This window comes from Mixophyes fleayi, chromosome 1, assembly GCF_038048845.1.
Source record: "Mixophyes fleayi isolate aMixFle1 chromosome 1, aMixFle1.hap1, whole genome shotgun sequence".
NCBI lineage: Eukaryota > Metazoa > Chordata > Amphibia > Anura > Limnodynastidae > Mixophyes > Mixophyes fleayi.
This window is the reverse complement of record NC_134402.1, coordinates 164743930-164766897: the sequence shown is the minus strand read 5'-3', so window position 1 is coordinate 164766897 and position 22968 is coordinate 164743930. Positions and strand designations below refer to the sequence as shown.

At 38.4% G+C, this 22968-nt stretch overlaps 1 protein-coding gene across 2 annotated transcripts in view; it reads left to right on the top strand.

The window, feature by feature from the left end:
* The first annotated feature begins 3092 nt into the window (after positions 1 to 3092).
* Positions 3093 to 22968, top strand: part of ARHGAP24 (Rho GTPase activating protein 24) — a 706220-nt gene continuing 686344 nt past the window's right edge. The window contains exon 1 of one of the 2 annotated variants that reach the window (XM_075203159.1): positions 3093 to 3281. In XM_075203159.1, coding sequence (XP_075059260.1) covers positions 3197 to 3281 — 85 coding nt within the window. In that variant the 5' untranslated portion in view covers positions 3093 to 3196. The remainder of the gene's footprint in view (positions 3282 to 22968) is intronic. The other variant, XM_075203188.1, reaches the window with a different exon arrangement.

Here is a 22968-nt window from a genome sequence, read left to right as displayed (position 1 = left end):
TGGAAATTTTGATCATCTCTGGTTGCCATGATGTACAAGAATAAATTGCAGAAGGGTGAGATGGAAGTGTGTTTATTCTACAGCACTACATTTATTTTATTTTATGCAACACAATTCCTTTTTGTTGCTTATTTCCATAATGATGATTTCCTTAATTTGCAGACAACAGTAATATAATAAATTGCATGCCGAAAAACTAACCATGGGTATAAGCTCAATTCCAGTCCAGCCAAATTTATTAAAGGAAAGAGCCTCTTGTATACACTGTAGATGTATTTGATTATATGACTGCTCATATTAGATAAAAATAAATCTAATTGTTGTCAGAGTAACTTATAATTTATTTGGCATACAAAACTGGGCAAAAGTTTTAGGCAGGTGTGGAAAAAATGCTGCAACGTAAGAATGTTTTCAAAAATAGAAGGGAATGAACAGAAGAGAAATCTAAATCAAATCAATATTTAGTGTGACCACCTTTTGCCTTCAAAACAGCTTCAATTCTTCTAGCTATAAATGCACACAGTTTTTGAAGGAACACGGCAGGAAGGTTGTTTCAAACATCTTGGAGAACTAACCACAGATCTTCTGTGGATGTAGGCTTGCTCAAATCCTTCTGCCTCTTCATTTAATCCCAGACAGACTCAATGATGTTGATATCAGGGCTCTGTAGGGGCCATATCATCACTTCCAGGACTTATTATTCTTCTTTACCCTCAAGATAGTTCTTAGTGACATTGGTTGTATGTTTGGGGTCGTTGTCCCCCTGCAGAATAAATGTGGAGCCAATCAGATGCCTCCCGGATGGTATTGCATGATGGATAAGTACCTGCATGTATTTCTCAGCATTAAGGACACCATTAATCCTGACCAAATCCCAAACTCTATATGCTGACATGCAGCCCCAAACTTGCAAGGAACCTCCACCATATTTTACTGTTGATCCTCTGCTGGTGGCCCCCACTTTGGGTTCAGGTTTGCACACGTGCAGGCCCAATATCTTTTATAACTTCCTTCTCCCTGTCATTGGCTCTGTTTCCCCCAACAGGATATTTAAGGCACCTGACCCTGCAGCCAGGTGCAGGGTCAGGTGCCTGCTTTTTGTGTCAGTCTTCTGGCTCCTACTCAGATATGGCTGCTTGTGCTCTGTTGCTCCTGCTGCAGCACTCTTTGTTCGATCAGTCCACAGATTATCATCTCCTAGTGTACAGCTTGCTGTCCAGTGGTAACCTCTATCTGCAGACTATCACCACCTGTGCTCAGCTTGCTGCTCCAACGTTATCCTCTGTCTGCTACTCCTGTGATATCCTCCAGGCACTGGTACTCATTTGCCAGGGCTCTTCACCACCATTCCTGTAGTACCGCTACTCCTCTCATTCTTCTAAACAGGCTTCATCTAACACTCTCCCAGAGGATCCAAACCTGTGGGGCTGAGGCTGCAAAGTCCATACCATCTTGTGGGGGTCCCAGGCGAAAACCATATGACTCATTAGACTCTGCACATTTGGAATGAGTAGCGTCAAACTAGACAGGCCTAGGGGTCCTAATCTTAGCATTCGTTGTGACAGACACTCATTATTATACTGGTCTCCAGCCCTTCAGTGAACAAACTGCCCTATGTTTCAGCCAAATATATACAATTTGACTCATCAGTCCAGAGCACCTGTTGACATTATTCTGCACCCCAGTTCCTATGTTTTCGTGCATAGTTGAGTCCCTTGGCCATGTTTTCCACATTGAAGGTATTGCTTTTTGGCCACAATTCTTGTTGCCAGATTTCTCCAAAACAATAAACTGGTGTACCTGTGTCCCACTGGCTTTCTCCAGCTTTGAGTCGATGGCACTGCTGGACATCTTATGATTTTGAAGGGAATTAAGCATGATGTGTCTTTCATCTAATGCGCTAAGTTTCCTTGGCTGACCACTGCGTCTACGGTCCTCATCGTTGCCTGTTTCTTTGTGCTTCTTCAAAAGAACTTGAAACCCCAGTCTGAATTCTTTGCCTAGAAGAGACCTTGCTGGTGCAGTATAACTACCTTGTGTCTTGTTGCAGTGCTCATTTTTGCCATGGTGTATGACCTGTGACATGAAACTGTCTTCCACAACCTCACCTGTGCAGCAGAGTTTGGCTGTCCCTCATCCAGTTTTAAGCCTCCTACACAACTGTTTCTGTTTCAGTTAATGACTGTGTTTCAACCTACATATGAAAATGATGATCATTATCACCTGTTTGGTATGATTGGTTAATCATACACCTGACTATAACCCTACAAAATCCCTGACTTTATGCAAGTGTACCTAGAAGAATTGATGCTGTTTTGAAGGCAAAGGGTGGTCACACCAAATATTGATTGGATTTAGATTTCTCTTCTGCTCATTCACTTTGCATTTTGTTAATTGATAAAAATAAACTTAACACTTCTATTGTTAAAAGCATTTTTACTTTACAGCAGTTTTTGCACCCCTGCCTAAACCTTTTGCACAGTATTGTATATGCTAACAAAACTACAAAATAATTGATAATGAAATTCATTTTGGCAGACGATTTAAGTCACCAGTAATCAAATGCTATTTGAGATCAGATAGACACAATTCAGACACTATCCTGGCTAATGTTCTGGCATAACTATTTATTGGCATTCTCAAGGGTTCAGAAGAAAATAATGGACTCACTTAGTGCTAGCTTTTTTTTTTAGAATTAAAAGGCTGATGTGACAAACCCTGATGCACTCTGAAGTATTAACTGCTAACAGCAATGAGAATTAGAGCATTGCAAGTTGTGCTAATTGTCCCCGTGGAAGTCATTGAAATGTAAATACAGAAATAAGAATGGCATTAACACAACACGACATAGTTAATGGTCAAGTTTAAAGACATTGTATCTCTTAAGGGACAGAACAGCTCTTTTTCTGTATTTCAAACAGTTACCTAGTCAGAAGCTTGAATAGGTAAATTACGTGTTGAAAGCATATGGGGTTTTTGGTTGGCTGGTTTTGAAATATCAGAATGTCTTCATCCAATCTGAGCCAGAGGAAAAGAGAGCAGCAGATTATTTTCATTATAAAGAAGCAGTTAACAGATCGGTCTTTCTGAAGTCTGTTTTTCTTGTGTGTGAATATTCACCAGTGGCAACAGTTTATAGACAGGCACTCTCTCTTTTTCTACGACATTTATACTTCGTAAGGTAAATGTATGAAATATGATGACTCTTCCATCCGCGTTGAGAGAAACTCTGCTCCCAGGGCTGGTGGCTACTGCATTTAGCCAGACACACACAGGAATCAGTGAGTACTTCATTGCAAGGATACCTTGCTCTTTGCTATATCTGTTACTCATCATTGCAATTTAACCTGTTTCTAGGGCTTTTTTCTTTATATATTGTTAGATATAAAAAAAACTTGCCTTTCACTTGTCTTCTCTATGTGACCTCTTTAACTCGTTCCTTGCTAGGCAAAGATAGCATATTGCAGTTGCCTTGACAGCAAACAGATTAATACTCTGTGTCACAGAGGCCTGAAATGAGCAGTTCTTTTTAATATGACATTATAAATTAGAATGTATAGTTCTGCTTCTTTGGAAGTATGGATGTCTCATGTTCTTGTGATAACGATTGTGAAATCTGTATCACAATGCAATCATTTGAGGTTACAGCTAACATTGCCCATTATAAAAGATGCACCAGTTTTTTTGCTCACCTTTTTCTACAAAGTAACCTGAGCCGAAATAATTCATGTTAAAAAATGTGATTTTTATATAGTTGTTTTTCAAAATTCAGGACAGATTATAGGAATTGGTAAAGAAGTAGCAAGAACGCTAGCAGACCACTGTGTAATGGGTGAAATTGGTCAGTTTAAAAGGTTTAAACTACATTATAGACTCCATAGATGAATAGGTAAGCTTGGCATATCTTATATTTTGGCATAATATTTTTTTTGCAAATGATTTCTGCAGCCCAAATGCTGGACCTAAAACTGCTTCCATAACTAGTCCATAACATAGTACTGGCATTGTTCATAGAATTTTAAAATAAAACTTATATTAGAGTCCATTCTTTAAAAACAAACAGTCATTTAAACTGATTTAATGAAAGTAAAGGAGAGTTGAAAACATGTTAAAAAGAAATGAGGCTAATTTGCACTGTGCTCCCTTTTCGCTCATGTTTGTATATGTTTGTATTCACTTGACTTACATAATTAGAATGTTTGTGTTCTTAATTATTTAAGACTAATGAAAATAAAGAGCATTGTGTCATTTGTGTTGTTTTTTACCTTTTCGCAGATGTGTAATTGTCAATACAACTAAACACTGTTTCTGCTGTTACCTCATGCACTGATATCAGATCCAGCAAAATGCATTTCCATGGTAACTGTTTAAAGAAGTTAAGCAGTGTGCGCTCGGCTTGTCTTTAACATCAGAAAAAAATAGAACTTTAGCATTATTTAAAAGTGTAGATAGATAATTGTATGATTTTCTCGACTTGTATGTATATGTATAGTTAGTGGTGTTCTGGATTACAAAGCTTTACTTCTGATAGAGGGCAGACATACTGCATTTTAGAAAATCAACAGCTGTTTGTCAATATTGTTCAGCGAGGTTCCGAGTCCATTGGAGTTGGTTTGACTCTGGCTACAGCAAATTGCAATGTTCTAGAAGCAATTTTGTATTGAATTCCTGGAGACCTTATATTAAGTTGTGTACTGAAGAATGCAGTTGTAGTTCATAAAAATGTCAATGTTTGCACTTAGTAATATATTTGCAATGACTAACTTGTCTCATGCTTTTTTATATCATTTGAAACACTAACAAAACTGAAATAATGCAAAATGCTGGGGTGTGAAATTCACACATGCAAACATTGGATAAACTAAGCTTAAAAACCCTACCCATCTTTCTCCTTCATTATGCTGTCTACAGGGAAGCGGGGAGGAGGGGAGGAGGGAACCGGGGCCCACAGTTCGCTAGCTCCAACCCTCTGCATCTGCCGTGCAGCGGTCGTCATTATCTCCATGGGCACTGTACCTGCCACACCAATGGTAGTTTCACCCCTGAAACTACACCACACATTGTCATTTTATATCTTAATATTCTCTTCATGAAATCACCACTTTTTATTTGTGTGTTAACATGCGTAGATTGACTTCACTTAGCTTTTGTAGCTGATCATCTATTGGTCTCCTTTGCTACAGTGGCAGGGGCCATATTTCTTTTTAAACTGCTGAATGCGGGTAAGCAACAGATGAATGTTTAAGCCTGGGCCCCACACCCCCATCTTTACAAGTGTCAATATAGACACATGACATTATAACACAACACAATATGATATTATACTAACAATGTAGCCATGTTTTCAAGATTGTGACAGCAACTTCTAACTAGCAATAGGCCTGCTATCTCTATATGATTATCATATTATAACTATATATGTTATCCCATTAATCTCCTAATAATATTCCAGCATTGTATAATTGTTTTATTACCTTAACTTTAAAGCACAATACTGAAATTACACTTTTAATTAAGCCCATTCTGGGGGAATCACTAGGCTCCACATTTTCTGTGTGTTTTATTTTCCCTTTTGGTATGTTGGGGTTTCTACAGGTATCCCTATTAATGTAGTTCCAATAGAACACATGAGAAAACCTTTGTGAATGGTACATACAGCTTGGATAGTGGTAAATACAGCTGCATGGCTCTTTATACTGTATTAAGGCCCTTCTGGATAATTAAGCTGTCATCTGCCTCTTTCTAAACCCATTGAGGTCACCTCTACCACTGGATATGTCAATGTGGCATAATTTTATAAGTGCTACCCTTTAAAAGATTTATTGAATAGTAAACAATAAAAAATAGTAACAAAAGGAAACCCTACTGATCCATACATACTTTCTGTACACGATTCAGCATCCCTGTGTCCAAAAATGAATGAACTCTGCCTCCAATCGCTAGTAAATATCTATCTTGGTAGAATGCTCACTCCTAGGCAGTGCTATATAAGATCTGAGAGTACTTGGAAAAATGTTGCTCATCCATGTAAGGCTGGCTTTATCACATGTTATGGGTTTACATTACTAATAAACCTGTGTATAGTTAGATGCATTATTTGTGGCATTGTGTTTCTGTTGCTTTTTTTAGTTATTTTTTTCCAACTGCTAACTAATGTTAAAATGTCATAAATTATCTTTCTATCTTTCATTATGCAAATGTGTGTGTGACCGCCTTCATCTTTTACTCCTTTTTTTTTTTATTTAAAGCTGCAATCACATATAAAAATGTTTTTGTTTTTTTTTAAACTAAAAACAGTTTGGTTTTCGATAAGAAGACACATGCTGGCTGATTTAGAGTTGGAGGAACACAGTTTCCTTTTTGTGTAAGAAACCATGTTCATACTACCGTTGTACGCGCATACATGCAGATACAGGGCCTGATGCTGAGTTAGGAGCAAAGCAAATACAAGGAACAAATTAGCACCTGGACAAACCATGCTACAATGAAAGGGGTACAAATTGATTTGTTTTTTTTCATGCAAGGAATATACTGACTATTTTATCATGTAGCACACAAATACTTGATAGCTTTATTTTTACACTGAAATGAAAGTTGATCTATGACATGCCCTACCCCAACTATAAATCTGTCCTTACATTTTAAATTGACCTCTCCTTCTAATACAACATGGTTTTGCCAAAGTACAAAGTTACTCCATTTCTTTGCTTTGCTCCTAACTCAGTATCAGGCCCACAGTGTGAACAGGTATTTTGCAAAGCTTGCAAAAAATACACTGAAAACCCCACGATGGGGGGAATTCAATTCCCCCCGAATTTGCGCGGCATTAAAACTATTACGGTTATTATGGTAGTTTTAACCTGGCTCAGGAAGCTGGGAGCAAAAAGCCGGCGTTGAAACTACCGTAATAATGGTAATAATGCACAGGTTGCGTTACTTTTACCCGTAACGCGGTCAATTGAATTCCCCCCAATGTGTCTGTATGGGATTGTTACTTTGGTTAAACACTGAAGAAGGAAACATTATATCACACAGAAGGCAGAGGTAATCACCCTCCCCCCAGAACTGTACAGCTCTTATTCTATTTTTAATAGACAAAAAAGGAGTAAATGTCAGTATTAATTATAACATTTTGAATTGTTATAAAACTAATTGTAAAACGCTACCACGTTTCTCTAAGACTTATTTGGTGTGGCAAATAAAGTTTAACTTAATTTGGCTTCATTTGGCAGACAGAAAAGGAAAAATAAGTATGGAGCTGCGCCTCTAGAATGCAAGTTGAGTTGGATTCATTAGCACCCTGAACATAAGCAGAAAAACTGCATTTACATGCATAAGTTCGGTCAGACGCATTTTATGATGCTTCCAATTAGCATATGCACCAGATTTACATCAGGAGCAACAAGTGTAGCATAGTGAAAGCCTAGACATGTTGCTTGACAGTGTTAGTAGTAAATGTAAATGTAGTAAATGAAAAGTCACATTACCCTACTTGTATATAACATAATAATGTAATGAAGTGTCTCATAACATATATAACAGAGAATATTGTCTTCACAGTGTTAATAATAAATGCGAAAGTTGGTACCATATAAAATATAATTAAATACAAACACAAATACAAAATACAAATAAAAATTCAAATGATTACAAACATTTGGTTTACCCTTTAATAGTGAAACGGGAATGTTTTTCCTGCCGCAGTCCAAATAAAAATATCAATTAAGTGATGTGAAAGATGATCACAACATTTGATATGGGTCCCAGCAATGCACTGTTCCGTCCTTGTTAATATAGCAAGGTGCTAAGGAAAAACAAATATTTTAACATGGTGTAAAATACATATTTATGGAAGAGTGAATTTTTAACATGCCCATGGCATAAAATGTAATACCTCTCCATGTTGTTAGCCTTGTATCTTTCTCACCTTAGATCCCTGGGCAGTGGCTCCACCCAAGTCTTGCTTGAAGGTTGGCAAGTCATCAAGCGGTTATCCGCTCTCACCAGAGGGCGACTTGGGAGTGGCCCTGTCCAACTCTAAATATATAGTTCAAACATAGTTATCACAACCCACTCTATAAAGAAACCTTCACGTATATTTATTTATGCAATAGTAGCAGATAAAAACATATAAGTAAGATCAGTGGGTAGGTGCTATATTGACCAAACCTGTGAAAATTGATCAAATAAGCATCTGTATCTTTTAGAGATGTTCACTGACCCCTGTGTTTTGGTTTTGGTTTTGGATCTGGATTAAGTTCATGTTTTGGATTTGTTTTTGATTTTTGTATTTTTTAGAAAAATAGTTTAAACATGCTAAAATCACATAGTTTTGCTCCTTTTTGTTCCTACATTATTATTAACCTCAGTAACACTAATTTCCAGTCATTTGCAGCCAATTCTGACCACCTCACAGGTCACAATATTATATTTATACACTTTCGGACAAAGACTGCAGCGTCCTGCCTGGATGCTAAGCGACAGAACACCGACACAAACACAGGGCGGTTCATAGCACATCTAGGAAACATTTTCACACAGTAGTGGCAGAAAAGAAAAGTGGTGCAAGATGGAATCGTCCTTGGGCTCTCTCATGCACCCTTATGTAAGGTATTGAAAAGGACATGTACATTTTAAAAAATCCAGCAATCCAGTGACAAGCACTGCCACTTTCATGGCTGAAGTACTTGGTTTGCTTGGGCACCCACAAACAAGCTACCAATAGTTTAGCTGCCTTAAGCCCAACAGTGCTGTCAATGAGCTCTACATTATTAAACCATGTCTGCTCGTGCTGCATCTTTAATCTCCTTCTCCTCTCTGGATACCTCCCTCTCATCCCTGAAGAACTGCTAAACGTATGTAGACACAGGAATGGATATTACATCTGGAGTGGCATTACATCTGCTTCAGACAGACTGTATCACGGAACATGTGGGAAGCATGGAATCCGTCATGTTGGAATACCCTGAATTGAACAGAGATTTGAACCAATATTTAAATGCAATGGGGAGACCATACTTAAATTAAAACGTGACCCAATGGATGAGATCCCGAATTTAAGAGAGTTTGTACATGAGAGATACACTGGGCTTCAGAAGAATAATACAGAGGAAGCCCTGAGGCAAGATAATAAATATGACCAGATTAAAGAACAGCTAAGACACCCGAGAAAACAAATGGTTGTGTCACCGGCCCCTGCAGACGAAGATTTGTAAGATGAGGACGAGAAGATCGCCGTCACCCAGAGCACATGGCCGGTACAGTGAAACTGAGATAGGCTCATTAAATCACTTATGATTCCTTTGATTGCTCCACCCTTTACTTGGAGAACTGTGGTAATTCTACAGCTAATACATGGAGATGAGTGTTGACCCCCCGGGATGCGTGCATTTATCAAACCAAGACCAATCAGGGGTGCCCCGGCAGGTTGGAGATGGTGAACCTAGTGAAAAACAAAGTATGTGGTTACACGTACGAGAGAGAAACAATTGAAAGGATGATTGAACACACTTCATCCTAACACAATATTAATTCAACCCTGCAGGAAACCACCATTACAGAAGTTTCTGTAACATAAATGTCAAAAACAAAAATGTAAAAAAAACCATTTAACTTTTTTAAAAAAATATCACATCTTTAATAAAGGTGTAACTTTACTATACAAAAACATAAAATTGGCAAAATGTAATTTTACCCAAATATTAATAAGCATTCCAGCATCAGCTAGCTTTCTTCTCTCAGCTAGATGCCAGCACCTGCAATCTACATTGCCATTATCCTCACCCTCATCAGTGTTTACATCATCATCACCCAATACTAATTAATCGTGGCGGCAATCTACCACAGAATTCTCTGTACTTTGATCTTAATGCCAGTAAAGGCCTTCCTTGTGGAATTTGTAGCTCATTTTATGACAGAGCTGTCTTGATTTTTGGACAATTCTTTTAGACCAGACCAAATGTCAAAAATGTTCTGCTGAATCATCTGCATCATCCTTGGGTCTCTTAGATAAGCTTAGTTTTTTTTTAACTAGCAGCAGCTGCCTGAGAAACTGAAGGAGGGGGCGCTGTCATGTCAGGTACCACTTCAGCTGACAACTTGCTCACTAGGAGCTCATTGCATCTCTTGTAATCTGGGACAGTGGGAAATAAAGAGAAGGCATAACTTTTACACCTAGGATCAAGCATAGTTGCCAAAATGTAGTGATACGATTTCCAGAAGTTGATAACTCTTCGATCCTGGCGAAGCAATTAAAGTACTTCATTTACAAGTCCGACATACCTAGCATAATTTCTTTGTTTCATCTCCTCCTTCAATTTTTCAAGGTGCTTTTCCAAAACTCTAATTAAGGGAGTTACTTGGCTCAAGCTAACAGTGTCTGAACTCAGTTCACAGGTGACAATTTCGAATCGTTTCAGCACCTTGCACAACACGGAAAGTATTCTTCACAGCGCTGGACTAAAATACATTCTGCCTCCTTTCCCAATGTCATGGTTTGTGGAGTAACATGGATGGCTTTTCGCTGTTCCTCCATCCTCACAAGCATATTAAGTGTGGAATTCCACCTTGTTACCACCTCTTGCTTCAGTTGGTGGCAGGGCAAAATAAATTATTCTTGCATTCTGCTGCTGTGCATTTGTCAACTTCACAATCTCTTTTGCGTGGTGTGTCACAAGAAGACTGCCTCTATTCTTATATGAACACACAGGGGCAGAAGTAGACTGTTCAACAGCCTCTAAGAAGCAGTCACTTTCTCAATATGGGCAGTTGATATTCGCTAAGCAGGTGCCCACAGCTGATTTAGTTACTTATCACTGTACAGATGTGTCTCAAATGCAGTTGATAGTGTTATTTACCTCTGTGCTGATGCCTCTCAAATAACCAGAGTTCCTGTCACAAAGGTTCTGGTCACAGGATCTCAGTTAAAATCTCCTCACTCACAAGACGAGATAATTTGACAGTCAATCTTTTCCATGGTGAGAATTGCCAGTGTGGACGTCCTTAATCCGTTTTGAATATGTAAAATAAGTTTTCCTTGAGCAATTTAAATGGAGGAATTCTCAGCTGGGTTCACAGCTGCAAAATAGTTTTCCTGGCTGCTACACTTATTATTATTATTATCATTTATTTGCTAGGCGCCACAAGGTATCCGCAGCGCTGCACACAGTACTAACAGTAGACTATACAGGGTGAAACCATACAGAACAATGAACAAAAAGTACCAATACTTCAGAAACTCCGGCTAGTCATATGCAGTAAAGACGGAGCGGAAGAACAGGTATGGAGACAGGAGGGGAGGGGGCCCTGCTCATGCGAGCTTACATCCTAAGGGAGGGTAAACAGACCAGGCACAAAAGGAGCCAGTTGAGGCAAGAGGAGAGAAGGGAGGACGAGCTAAAGGGAGGAGATGGGGGTTAAGTAGATGGTTGGTAGGCTTTGGGGAAGAGGTGAATTTTGAGTACACGTTTGAAGGAGCACAGAGTAGGATAGAGATGGATGGAACGAGGGAGGTCGTTCCAAAGAAGGGGGGCTGCACGGGAAAAGTCTTGGATTCTGGAGTGGGAAGAGGTGATGAGAGTGGAGGAGAGGCGGCGGTCGTTGGCCGAGCGCAGGGAGCGGGCAGGAGTGTGAATGGAGAGGAGGTTAGAGATATAAGGGGCAGTAGAGTTGGAGAGAGCCTTGTAAGTGGTGGTGAGGAGTTTGAAAAGGATTCTGTAGGGGAAGGGAAGCCAGTGTAAGGCAAGGCAGAGAGGGGAGGCAGAGGAGGAGCGGCGTGAGAGGAAGATGAGTCTTGCGGCCGCATTGAGTATAGAGCGGAGGGGGGGAGACGGGAGTGGGGGAGGCCAGTGAGGAGGAGGTTACAATAATCGAGGCGGGAGATGATGAGTGCGTGGATGATAGTTTTGGTGGCATCTTGAGAGAGAAAAGGACGGATGCGGGTGATGTTGCATAGTTGAACATGGCGCTAAGCCCCGCCTCCAGCAGCACCATGAATCTACTTCCTTTTTCTCAGAGGATGAAGGCAGCACAAGGAATGAGCATTCAGGGCTTACAAATAGCCTGCACATATAAGTGCTAGAGCTACAAATCATTTCCTTTTAAGACTGATTTCATAAACGCCCCCTAACTGTTACAGCCATCAGATTGTCAGCTTGTCAGATTGTCAGCTTATTGCAAAAAGCAGCCTCTTCCCACCTATTAAGTGTCTCTGACCTTGTCGGATTATTCCCAGTATTGCCCACTCTGGTGTAAAGAGGAAAAAATTAACCAGTTCTTCCATCACAAAATTTCTGACTTTAAGTCAGTAGCTATTTACTAGGGAGCAACCCCAGAAGCAGTGAAACAGGTCTACCTTTTCTTCATGGCATCTAGGACAGTTATGTAATGTGGATGAGTCTATTAAATAGTTGTGATGCAGGTATAAGTAAGGTCTATGAAATGCGTTAAGAAATAATTTAATGTACATGCTAGCTGGTATGATTCATACACGACTTTGAGAAGGGTATCCCCTGATAGCTCAGGAAAGGATAGCCATTGAACCAGGCCTGTCGTGTTGCCATATTCTAGGCACTCTTTAATAAAGTTATAGTGTATGGTGATGGCTTTATGCTGTGTAGATTTTTGAAATAAAAGTGTGTCCAAGGAGTTTTGCCTATCCTGGACCGAGAAATCATTGAGAACATTAATGATGTAGAGGTGGTAAAAAGGAAAGGAGCCAAGAAAATTTTATTTTTACAGCCCCTGTGTGTATGTGAGAGACTGTGCAGTTTATCCACCAGGCAACCAGCCATGCTAATACCTTTTTATTTCCAGAACAATGTGCCATCCTGAATATCAGGTTTCTGTATCAAAGGCTGAAATATCATTTTGTGGGCATTTAAATATGATTTCTGTGTCAGTATGCGCCATACCTTGCGGATATTTCAAAGGAGAGGATTCTGTTTGATTTGCTGTGGTATCTCTTGATAATAGGATGGAGAAAGGGTACTAGATTTGCATTTGACAGGAAGCTAGCATCCAAGGGGGTATTTGTGTAGATCTCTGTATCATGCAGCCAATCTCTAATGTGGCATGGTATGGCAGCATAATTATAGTGTGTCACATTGGGAAGATTGATGCCATTGTAAGTGTTAGACTGTTGTAGCTTAATTAAGCCAAATCTAGGCCTCTTGCTGTTCCAGATAAAAATTGAGTTCATACTTTTGCTATCCTTCTGTGTGAGAAGGAGTGGATGGGATTGGAGGTACATCATTTTTTTGAAAGGAGACCCTTTTGTTGATTAGCCCTCACTAAGTAGGAGAGCTGGAGAAGACACCAAGGACTGAGGAGTTGGTAAACCTGCACTACAGATTCAAGTCAGTTAAATTTACTAGACAGTGGTGTTTATGAAACAGTTTGGTGGGGTCCACACTCAGAATCAGGGGCACCTAATTAATGTCTGTAATGACTGTACCTCATCTTCAACTTTGTTTTGTTTATCTGACTCGTCATCTGATTTAAATGTTTTTGTGAATATCAGCAGCAATAAGTACAAAGGTAACAGGGCCAAAACAAACAACTTTTTTTTAACATCTGCCACTTCAGTTATTGGCAGCAGTTCACTAGGTGTAATGAGGTCACTCACCTTCATTTAGGAAGCAAATTCCCAAGGAGCTGAGCTGAGAACTAAAGTGTGAGATTACATAGTGTTAAGGACCAAGCAAGAATAGTTGAATGGCTAATGGCAAAGTGAAGGATTGATTTGAAGAGTAAATAATCCAAATAGCAAATATGAGGGTGAACAGTGAACCACCTTTTCATTATATCTTGAAAGGCAGTGTGGATCTGGTTTGCACACAGTTTATATGTGCCTGCATTCCTGCCTGTGTTACCTAATTTGGCAACATGTGGACGCACAAATTATCGAGCCAAGGAAGAGATTTTTGCCATAAGTTTAAAAATCTTATACACGGGTATGTCATGTGTATTATACTGAGAACAGCTTGTTATGAAAAAACATACCTCCCCTCCAGGTACCTCTGCCCCCTTCCCCCACCAATATCCTCCAAAAACAATTTACTTGTTTTTTTTTCATGATTTTTTCGAAACTGACAGATGAGAGTTACAATCTCTTCAGCTTCCCTCTCCCTTTACCATGGTAAATACATCTCACACTAATGATAAAAAGGTTGATGTAAGGCTTTTTAAGCCAATCATAGTGAAATGCTATAGTGTTTATTTATTTACCAGGTAAAATGATATTTTAACAAATTCTGTTGTTGAGAGGTGTATTGTACAGCTGACTAAATGATAACCTGACTGAAGATAAACCTAATTACATAAGCAGAGAACATATCATGGCGGAATAGAAATCGCATCAAATTGAACATTTTTCACTTATCCACATTTGCCTAGAAGGATTGTCTTACTGTTGCGTGAGGTCACGAAATAACTGTTCTTTCCAGCACAAAATACTTACTATGGCTCTGAATATGTCTATACTCCAGATAATATTATCCTAGCCTCAAAATAACTGTTATTTGCTCAAGAATGAGGTACATAAGGTCAGTTGCCAATCTTGAATATTGTGATAATCCACTTTGTGGAAGAATTTGCTAGACCTTCTGCATCGTAAATACCTTTTGTGCTACATAATACAGTAACTCAATAATAATTATTATATACTGCATCTCCATTGAATGACATTTCTATTCAAAAATGGTCAAGCCTGTGTAATGCTAGAGTGACACAATCCAGACATGACTGTATTATATCAATCTATATAGTAATGTGTTATGGGTGACTGGAGCATCTGTCTAAAGGGTTTCCCAAGGTGAACAATGGGTGAGAACAAGTTAAATAAAGAAGGGACTCAAAATGTTTTGTTTGTTACACATACAGCAAGAATGATTGCTACAGTTGGCCTTGGGGTTATCAGCATTTTATCCCTCAAGTAATAAGTAGACTTATTATTTGTGTCGTTCTACAGACACCCAGAGAAAAAAAAGTATTAACGTTATCAGCAAGGAGTCTAAGCAGCTTCCAGTTTGTTCACTTGGATTCAAAATTGGGGTGCAAGACCAATAATATTGCTTTGCTGTTTCATGCTATCATACATTGCTGGGTAAATGCTGAGATACATTAGATAGATTGACCGTTGTTTGGTCTAATTTTGTGGATCGTTTACCTAGCTTTTGTATTGCAGTTTTACACATGTTAATACTTTTATGACCTATAAACTGAGCCAATTAATTTCATTGGTGGCACTTCACTATAGGAACCATGTGTTTAGTCATAGTTGGAATGCAGAATGATGATTATCATTAATATGTATCAGTTTTATTAATTTAGTAAAAACATCAATTCAGACTACTCATTATTGGCCTGACACCAACATTTACTTAACATGCAGACCCATAGGTTAAAGAGACAATTTTTAAAAGATCACAGTGGTATTTCTACATTCTTCATACTTTGTGACTCTAAAAGAGACTTTGTGACTCAAAAAGAGAAACATCATTGATGATGGATACTGGCTCAATGATTAGCAGTTCTGCCTCACAGTGCTGGGACATGAGTTCTGTTCCAAACAGGACACCATCTGTGTGGGGTTTGTAGCTTCTTCCCACGTGTGCCTGGGTTTCCGCTAGGTGTCCCACCTTCCTTGCACAGTTCAAAAAAAATACTGTTACTGTTTTCAAAACCTGCTGCACATTGCCAGCACATTTACTGCTGGTGATGTCCAACCATGTAGGGGTTGAAAACCCCTAAATCACATGCAGTTTAGAGGAACCTAGAAACCACTATGAGTTTATGCAAATCTCCCCTTCAATTGCTGGGCTATGCTACTTAGTATTGGTCAAGGTTCTCTAGAGGGGAGTCCTCTGCATGTAGAAATGCCCAACCCAATGCTAAGTAATATTGTGCCCCTGCTGGTACTCTTGGCCAATGAGTACCAGGGAGAAAAAACAATATTCCCCTTGTAGAGATCTAATAATTAATTATACCCCCGTAAGGAATAAATAAGTAATTAGTGTCCCCATTATTAATAAATAAATATGGCCTTTATTATAAAATAAATCATGCACCATTATCCATCGCCACTTGATACCTTTCCCCTTTAATATTTTGTGTGGTATAAAATCTAGGTTGAAAGAGCCTGAGGCAGGAACAGATATAAATTATTAAACATTCTCTGTAATGTATGTTGGCAGTAAATAAATAATATTTCCCATATTTGTAAACTTGCGTTTTTAACAATTTGCTTTTTAAATAGGTGAAATGTGATGGCAAGTTTTAGGTTCAGTTGTGTGCAGCTTTTTAAATAGTCCCTTTCAGTTTTCATATAATCATTGGGGGAAAAAATAATATCAATCTAAATGGCACTGTTGTATTTATCTAATGCTGCAGCTTGTGGAAGCAGCTTCATTCAGCAACCTGAGTGTTGAGCAAATTCTAAAATTTTCTCTGGAGCGTATATAGAATATAAGATCTTGGGAAAATAGATTTGAGTGTATCTTACAGCCCCTAGGCATTTTACAATGTTTACTACATGAGGCATTAGGTTATATAATCTAAATCTGGGGACACACTGAAGAAATTATAGTGCAGATCACGTGAGTCACAACCGTTTGGTCAAATATTGCAAGAGTGAATAAGCCCCCACGATCATGCTTTATTATACCAAAAAACTTTCGGGTTGGGTACGCTTGAACAATGACAATAAATCTGACAAATAGAAGACCTACAAAAAAAAATCTGATTTCAACAAAAAACAAATGCAATATATATAGACTTACCTGAAAACCGACTCTTCAGATTTCCGATGGCACCAGCAGACTGACAGAAACTCATTCCGAATGCACAGCTCTCCGGCAGTAGAGTTTGACGTCAGTGCAACCTCCATGAATGTTAGTTTAAAGTGGCAATGTCTCTTAAGGGTTTAAACACTTAACCTGCGGGGTCCCGACATTGCCGCTTTAAATTAACATGTGTAGGTCTTCTCTTCGATATCCACCGAATACATTGTATCGTTTGATCACAATCAGGCAAATGTGACAGTGTGTACGCACTCACGGCTAGCAGCGTAGGCAGATATCTGTAGAATATACAGAGTCACAATCTTTTCAGCAGATGGTTATGAGATTATAGATATGAAGGTAAACTGTGTAGGTGTGTACGCATGAATCTGCATGATCATCAGGATTTTCAGTCCTTGGTAAAATTGTTACAGAAATCGCATCTGAATTAATTTTCAATAGTGTATACCCAGATTAATTAATTGTCAAAGTAGAACTTGATCATTTGTAATAACTGATATACAATACAGATTTCACTGGGGGACTTTTGAAGAAATTGCTTTGGAATATATCGTATATGAAAAATGTATTTGACCTTTGCAGATTGGATATTATGTTGTGATTGAAAACATAGTAACCAGGTGTTCGTAAATATAAATCGGTTTTAATGCTAGTATACTTATTTATTTTGAACTTTTTTATGTAATTAAGATGTTGTCAAGTACTTCATTTTCTATATGTTGTGCTACATTAACTAATGCGTATGGTAAAACTGCAAGTTATTATAGAACGGCAGGTACATTGATTCTTCAAAATCATTGCTTTTCTTATTGCCAAATGGTCTTGGGAATTTCATGGATATAGTTTTTGGTTGTCAAATAAACAATAACAAAACAGATTGTCTGGAAACCATAGTTTTTGATCTGCTTTGTAGTCACGAAGGTATAGATTAAATAAGTGATTTGTGTTAAAGAAATTCATATCCTTTGTTACTTTTGTACTGTGGTTACAATCTAGCTATTATTTTGCATTGTAGCTAGTTCCAAATTGTGACGGTAATGATAGGTTTGAACACCAAAAATGCATAAGAAACAAACACGTTTTTTAAGATGAGTTGTAAAGATGGATTTTTCCAGGAGCCGTTTACTTGGCTTTTCTTGTCAACTACACTTTTTTTATAGGTAGTTTATTAATAAGAGAAGATTATACTTTTATGTATTACCGAAAAAAATGTACATTTCATATTTTACTGTATATTTGGAAAAAAGCACAAGGCTGGCACAATTGGGATCTGATAGAGTCACAATTAAGTCTTCTAAATGTTTCACTTCTTAAGATGGGAGCTCTTTTGTTATCTATTTTTATCAGGTTTTTTTAAAAATTTTTGTTATTTGGTAATTTAATGCTTTGGTTTTGCAGTAGCCACATGCACTTTCCCCTCCAGCAGCTACCATTGTCCTTCTCGATTGCACCAATTGTTCCCCATACCTATTAGGTTGTAAGCTCTTGTGGGCCGGGTCATCTTTACCTTCTGTCTAATTTCTTTGCATGTAATTTATTTATACTATGGTACCCACAATGTACAGTGCTGCATACTATATCTTAAACATAGGTAAGAAATAATGACTTATTCATAATGAATCCTTTGACTGCTTGATTGAAAATAGTGGTGCATTTCAATAAAGACTGCAAATTGAGAAAGTAAAGTGCCAATGAGGCTCTGTCACAAATCAATGCAGGAATACAGCTAAGGAGCCACGAATAAGGTGAAAAACATTCAATGTTTATTGCTGAAGAGTATGAACAGATGATGGAATAATGAGCTTTGCAGTAATTACCAGGTATACGGCAGTTGCAGGTAAACAGGAGGTATGGAAAGATTCCAGGCAGTAAGTGCAGGGAAATGCAGAGGTAAATACCAGGTTCACAGATGATACAGGTCAGCAGAATCTATGTGGAGAGCCCAAGCAGCATAAACCCAGGAGCAGAGCAGGAGGAAGTAACAACAATGAATAGCAGGATGTGACCACAGAGTGTAACATCAATAGCCAGCAATGAATGCTGGGAAAGACAGGTATACATAGGGAACAGCCAGGTGCCAGGGATAATTAGTGCAGCAGGGTTAACTCCTAAGGGACTAGAAGCAGGCACAATAGCAGCATCTCTGGTGAATAGAGGTACAAATAACAAATAAATAAATACAAATAATAAAGTCTACTAGTCCTGGAGGCAGGAGCTGCCAATACAAAACAGCAGCTGCAGGCAGATCGTGACAGGCTCATATGTTGAAAAAGGTATATAATTTAAAAGCATGAAAGCAATGTGCTGTTCATCTGACCAAAAAGATCAGGGGCCTTATTCATTAAGGATCTTAAATGAAGAGGTATCTTATTTCAGTCTCCTGGATAAAACCATGTTACAATGCAAGGGGTGCAAACTAGTTTTCTGTTTTGCACATAAGTTAAATACAGACTGTTTTTTCATGTAGCACACAAATACTTGATAGCTTATTTGTACACGTAAATTTAAAGCTGATATTTGTGTGCTACATGAAAAAACAGTCAGTATTTAATTTATGTGCAAAACAAAAAACTAATTTGCACCCCTTGCATTGTAACATGGTTTTGTCCAGGAGACTGAATAAGATACCTCTTCATTTAAGATCCTTAATGTATCAGGCCCCAGGACCTTTATGGAACACACCTTGTAGCCACCAGACAAGTCTTACCCCTCATTCCTTAATTACTTTGGTCAACAAACTATATGTTTTGCCCCTATACAGTTTGAGTCCTTTCATGCTCTATATTGTCCTGCAGGAGTTTGAGATGTCAGAAGAACCCTACATGATAAGTTTTGGTGTTTTGGTGGTAGGGATTGTCCATATTATGGTCATACATGTAGAGGTAGCAACTTTACGCTCCTAATAGCGTAATCTCAGCTTCATTTGACCTATGACCTTTGAACACATGTTTTGCAATATTTATTTTCTTTTCAAAATGTTTAGTAGTTTAAACAAATAGTTTATCAATTGTCTTCTTATTGTTAACAGACTGGAGGGCCTAGTAAGGAGAATGTGTTACTGGAATACTGATGAAAATGGTCACTTATAACAATATAGACACACAATTCTTTTTATTACTCTCTATTTATAAAGTCAAATGCATTCCACAATTATATGTATAACGTAAAGTGCAAAATTAAGTACACCCAGAAAGAATACTTTAGAAAATCACTTGCTAGTTGAAATTATCTATACATTTTGTCTAATTTACTACAATGTTGGTATCTATGCCTATGCATCAAAGAGTATGCCAGTACATTTACATGTAAAAACAAAGCACAGCACATGCTTGATTAACAACTGCACAGTGTGGTTGGTGCCTTTTACTCACAATAGAAGACAACAGACAATTTTTGCAAATAATGATTTTAAGGCACGTAAATCTATAAGACATAAGATGGTGTTAATAGAGCACATTGTTCTCTTGTTGTTTTATTATCATCTCTTTGGTGGGTAGATGATATGAAAAGAATAAAAGCAAAACAACATATTGGTATTTTGCACATAATGGACATCATTTAGAATTGGTAGTAAATCCAGCTAGAAGGTGCAATTTTGGAGAACCATATTGTACTGCAGGGAGGGCAAATTTGAAATGTGCAGACAGATTTAGAGTTGGGTAGGAGATACACAGCTCAACTCTAAATTGTAACATAAAAATAAAGTTACCCAGCAATTGTGTGCTAAATGAAAAAGCAGGTGGTATTTTCCTGCATACAAAAAAAATGTATTTGCATCTCTGGAATTGCAACATGGTTTGTCCAGGAGCCAATTGCTAGATTTGCTTCTAACTCTAAATAGCGCCCAGTGTGAATGTTGTAATTCTTATTGGATATAGAGTTCCTGATGTTACAGTTTCAAAGTGTGAAAACCACAGAGAATATTTGTAAAAAGCACTGGTCCCACAGGTTATAGCCAAATGAAGTCAATGGTAATACAGTTATTATAAGTCGACAGGTAGAATACGTAATGCTGGTAAGATATATCTGTAGACAGGCACAAAAGTACTTGATAATGTTGGTGACCAGGATTAGCAGATGAGCCTGAGACCAGGCACAATAGGTGAAGTGCAGATTCAGGTTACCAAGTTTAGTCAGGAGGCACGAGGCACAGGTTAGTCTGGAGTCATAAGGCTCTGGAAGATCCATGAAAGAATCAGGCAAAAGGAGGGTCAGGCAAGCCTGGGTCAGAATTTAGCAGATCCATAATATACCAGAGAGTAAGCAGGAGCAAGGTCAAATGAAGTGGGGGTGTGGGTCACAAGCACATGTGCAGAACCATGGAACCAAAGAGGAGTCAATTACCAGGGAGAATCCAGGAGTATCACACAAACCAGCAGCAGAGTCAAACAAACTAGCAATAGACTGTAGGAAAAGACAGTCTTACAAAGGCCAGACACAGGTGATCACGATCCAGATCGGATGAGGAGGGCTTAACCCCTTGCAAGTAAGGGAAAACTGTCCAGATATAACAGCAGCACCTCTGGTAGCACAGAGGTACTACAGACCAAATTCAGGAAAAGGACAGAGTCATAACACCTGACATTACCTACTCAGCTGCAGGCGCTTGAAGAAACAAATCTCCAGAATTTGGCATATGACAAGGGATGAGCAAAGTTGCATTAGAATTTTGTGTTGGAACATTCCATTTTCAGAGGTGTTCTGGCAATATAATCTTCAAGATCTGATTTTGCTTTGCCATTCTGCACTGTATTTGTAAATTTTGGCACAATTTGTAGTCTATATAGAAAGCTGGGACAACTACGGTGTCATTTCGTTCTGGTTTGTGGAGTGGTTGAGGTAGGACTGGGAATTCTGAGCAGAACAAAATAATTAATTGTAGAGGATTTCCATGCAGAACAAATTCCGCTAAGCCAAGGACATATTTATGTACCGCAGCATTTTCAATACGATCCTTTTCAATCCTTATCACAAAGATAAGGATTAAAAGATTGTGTGTATTTATTAAGAAACTTCAACAAGAACATCAGTCACGAAAACTGCTCTTTCTGTGAAGTTAAAATCTTACCTTTTTATTGTCACTTCACTCCCGAAGCTGCTGCGCGATCCACAGCAGCCTTGTGCAAATGCTCTGTCTGAAAACTTTGGGCATGTGCACAAACATTCGTGCACTTCACAGTTGCAGAGAAAGCGGTGTGTGAAAGTGAGGGATCATATGATCCCTCCACACATGCGCTGTAAAGCTCTGCTCTTCGGAGAATAGCTGAAGAGAGGAAAAAACTCTCACATATGGCAATGTACGTAAGCCTGAGCTAGCGTACTTTACCGCATGTGTAAAAGCATTTTCAATACTTGTTAAATTGCGGTACATAGCAGTCCCCATAGATATCTATGGGGACTGCTATATATTTAGAAAATAAAATGCAAAGTAGAAGATATCTATGATATCTGCTGTGATGCACTGTTGATAGATTAGGAACATACTTCAATTTGCATCTAGCCATTTTTGGGCAATTGACATGAAAATCAGGTTTAATAAATAGGCCCCTTGGTGTTCATGTGATGTCTAAGGAAGGAAAGATTTTTATACCATAAATGATCCAAAGTCCTTTTGCTCACTAAATGATATGCCATGTGCCTGTGGATGCCGTGGTAACCACATTACACTGAGCAAATTGTAAATCATTAATTAATTATTGTAAATCATTAATAGCAGCGTGAATCAAAACCTTAAGTAAAGTCCATGTGTTGTTTTACATGTAATAGGACTATTTGAAAACCACTCACAATTTTTAGAAAGCATTGCAACAATTTACAAGTTGTACCTGTTCCACACCAATTTTAAACACATCCACAATCATACTCAAATATTCATATGAGTGTTTAGATATATGAGACACCATTAGAAGATTTGTGGGTTTTTCATTACTGTTTAAGTGCTTTAATAAAAGAGTTTGAAAGGGAGTGTGGCTCTTTTTTATTACTTCCACAATATTAACATAATACCAGTTGTGCTGATGGGGTCATCTGAGCCATTTTTTGAGGATAGAGACTGTTTTTATGAGACAATCGGCACAATCAAGCTTACCCTTATCCCCAGTATCACTGACGGTGCAATACCATGAACCCACCACACCTCCTGATTGCGCCATTTGTGACAAGCTGCTTA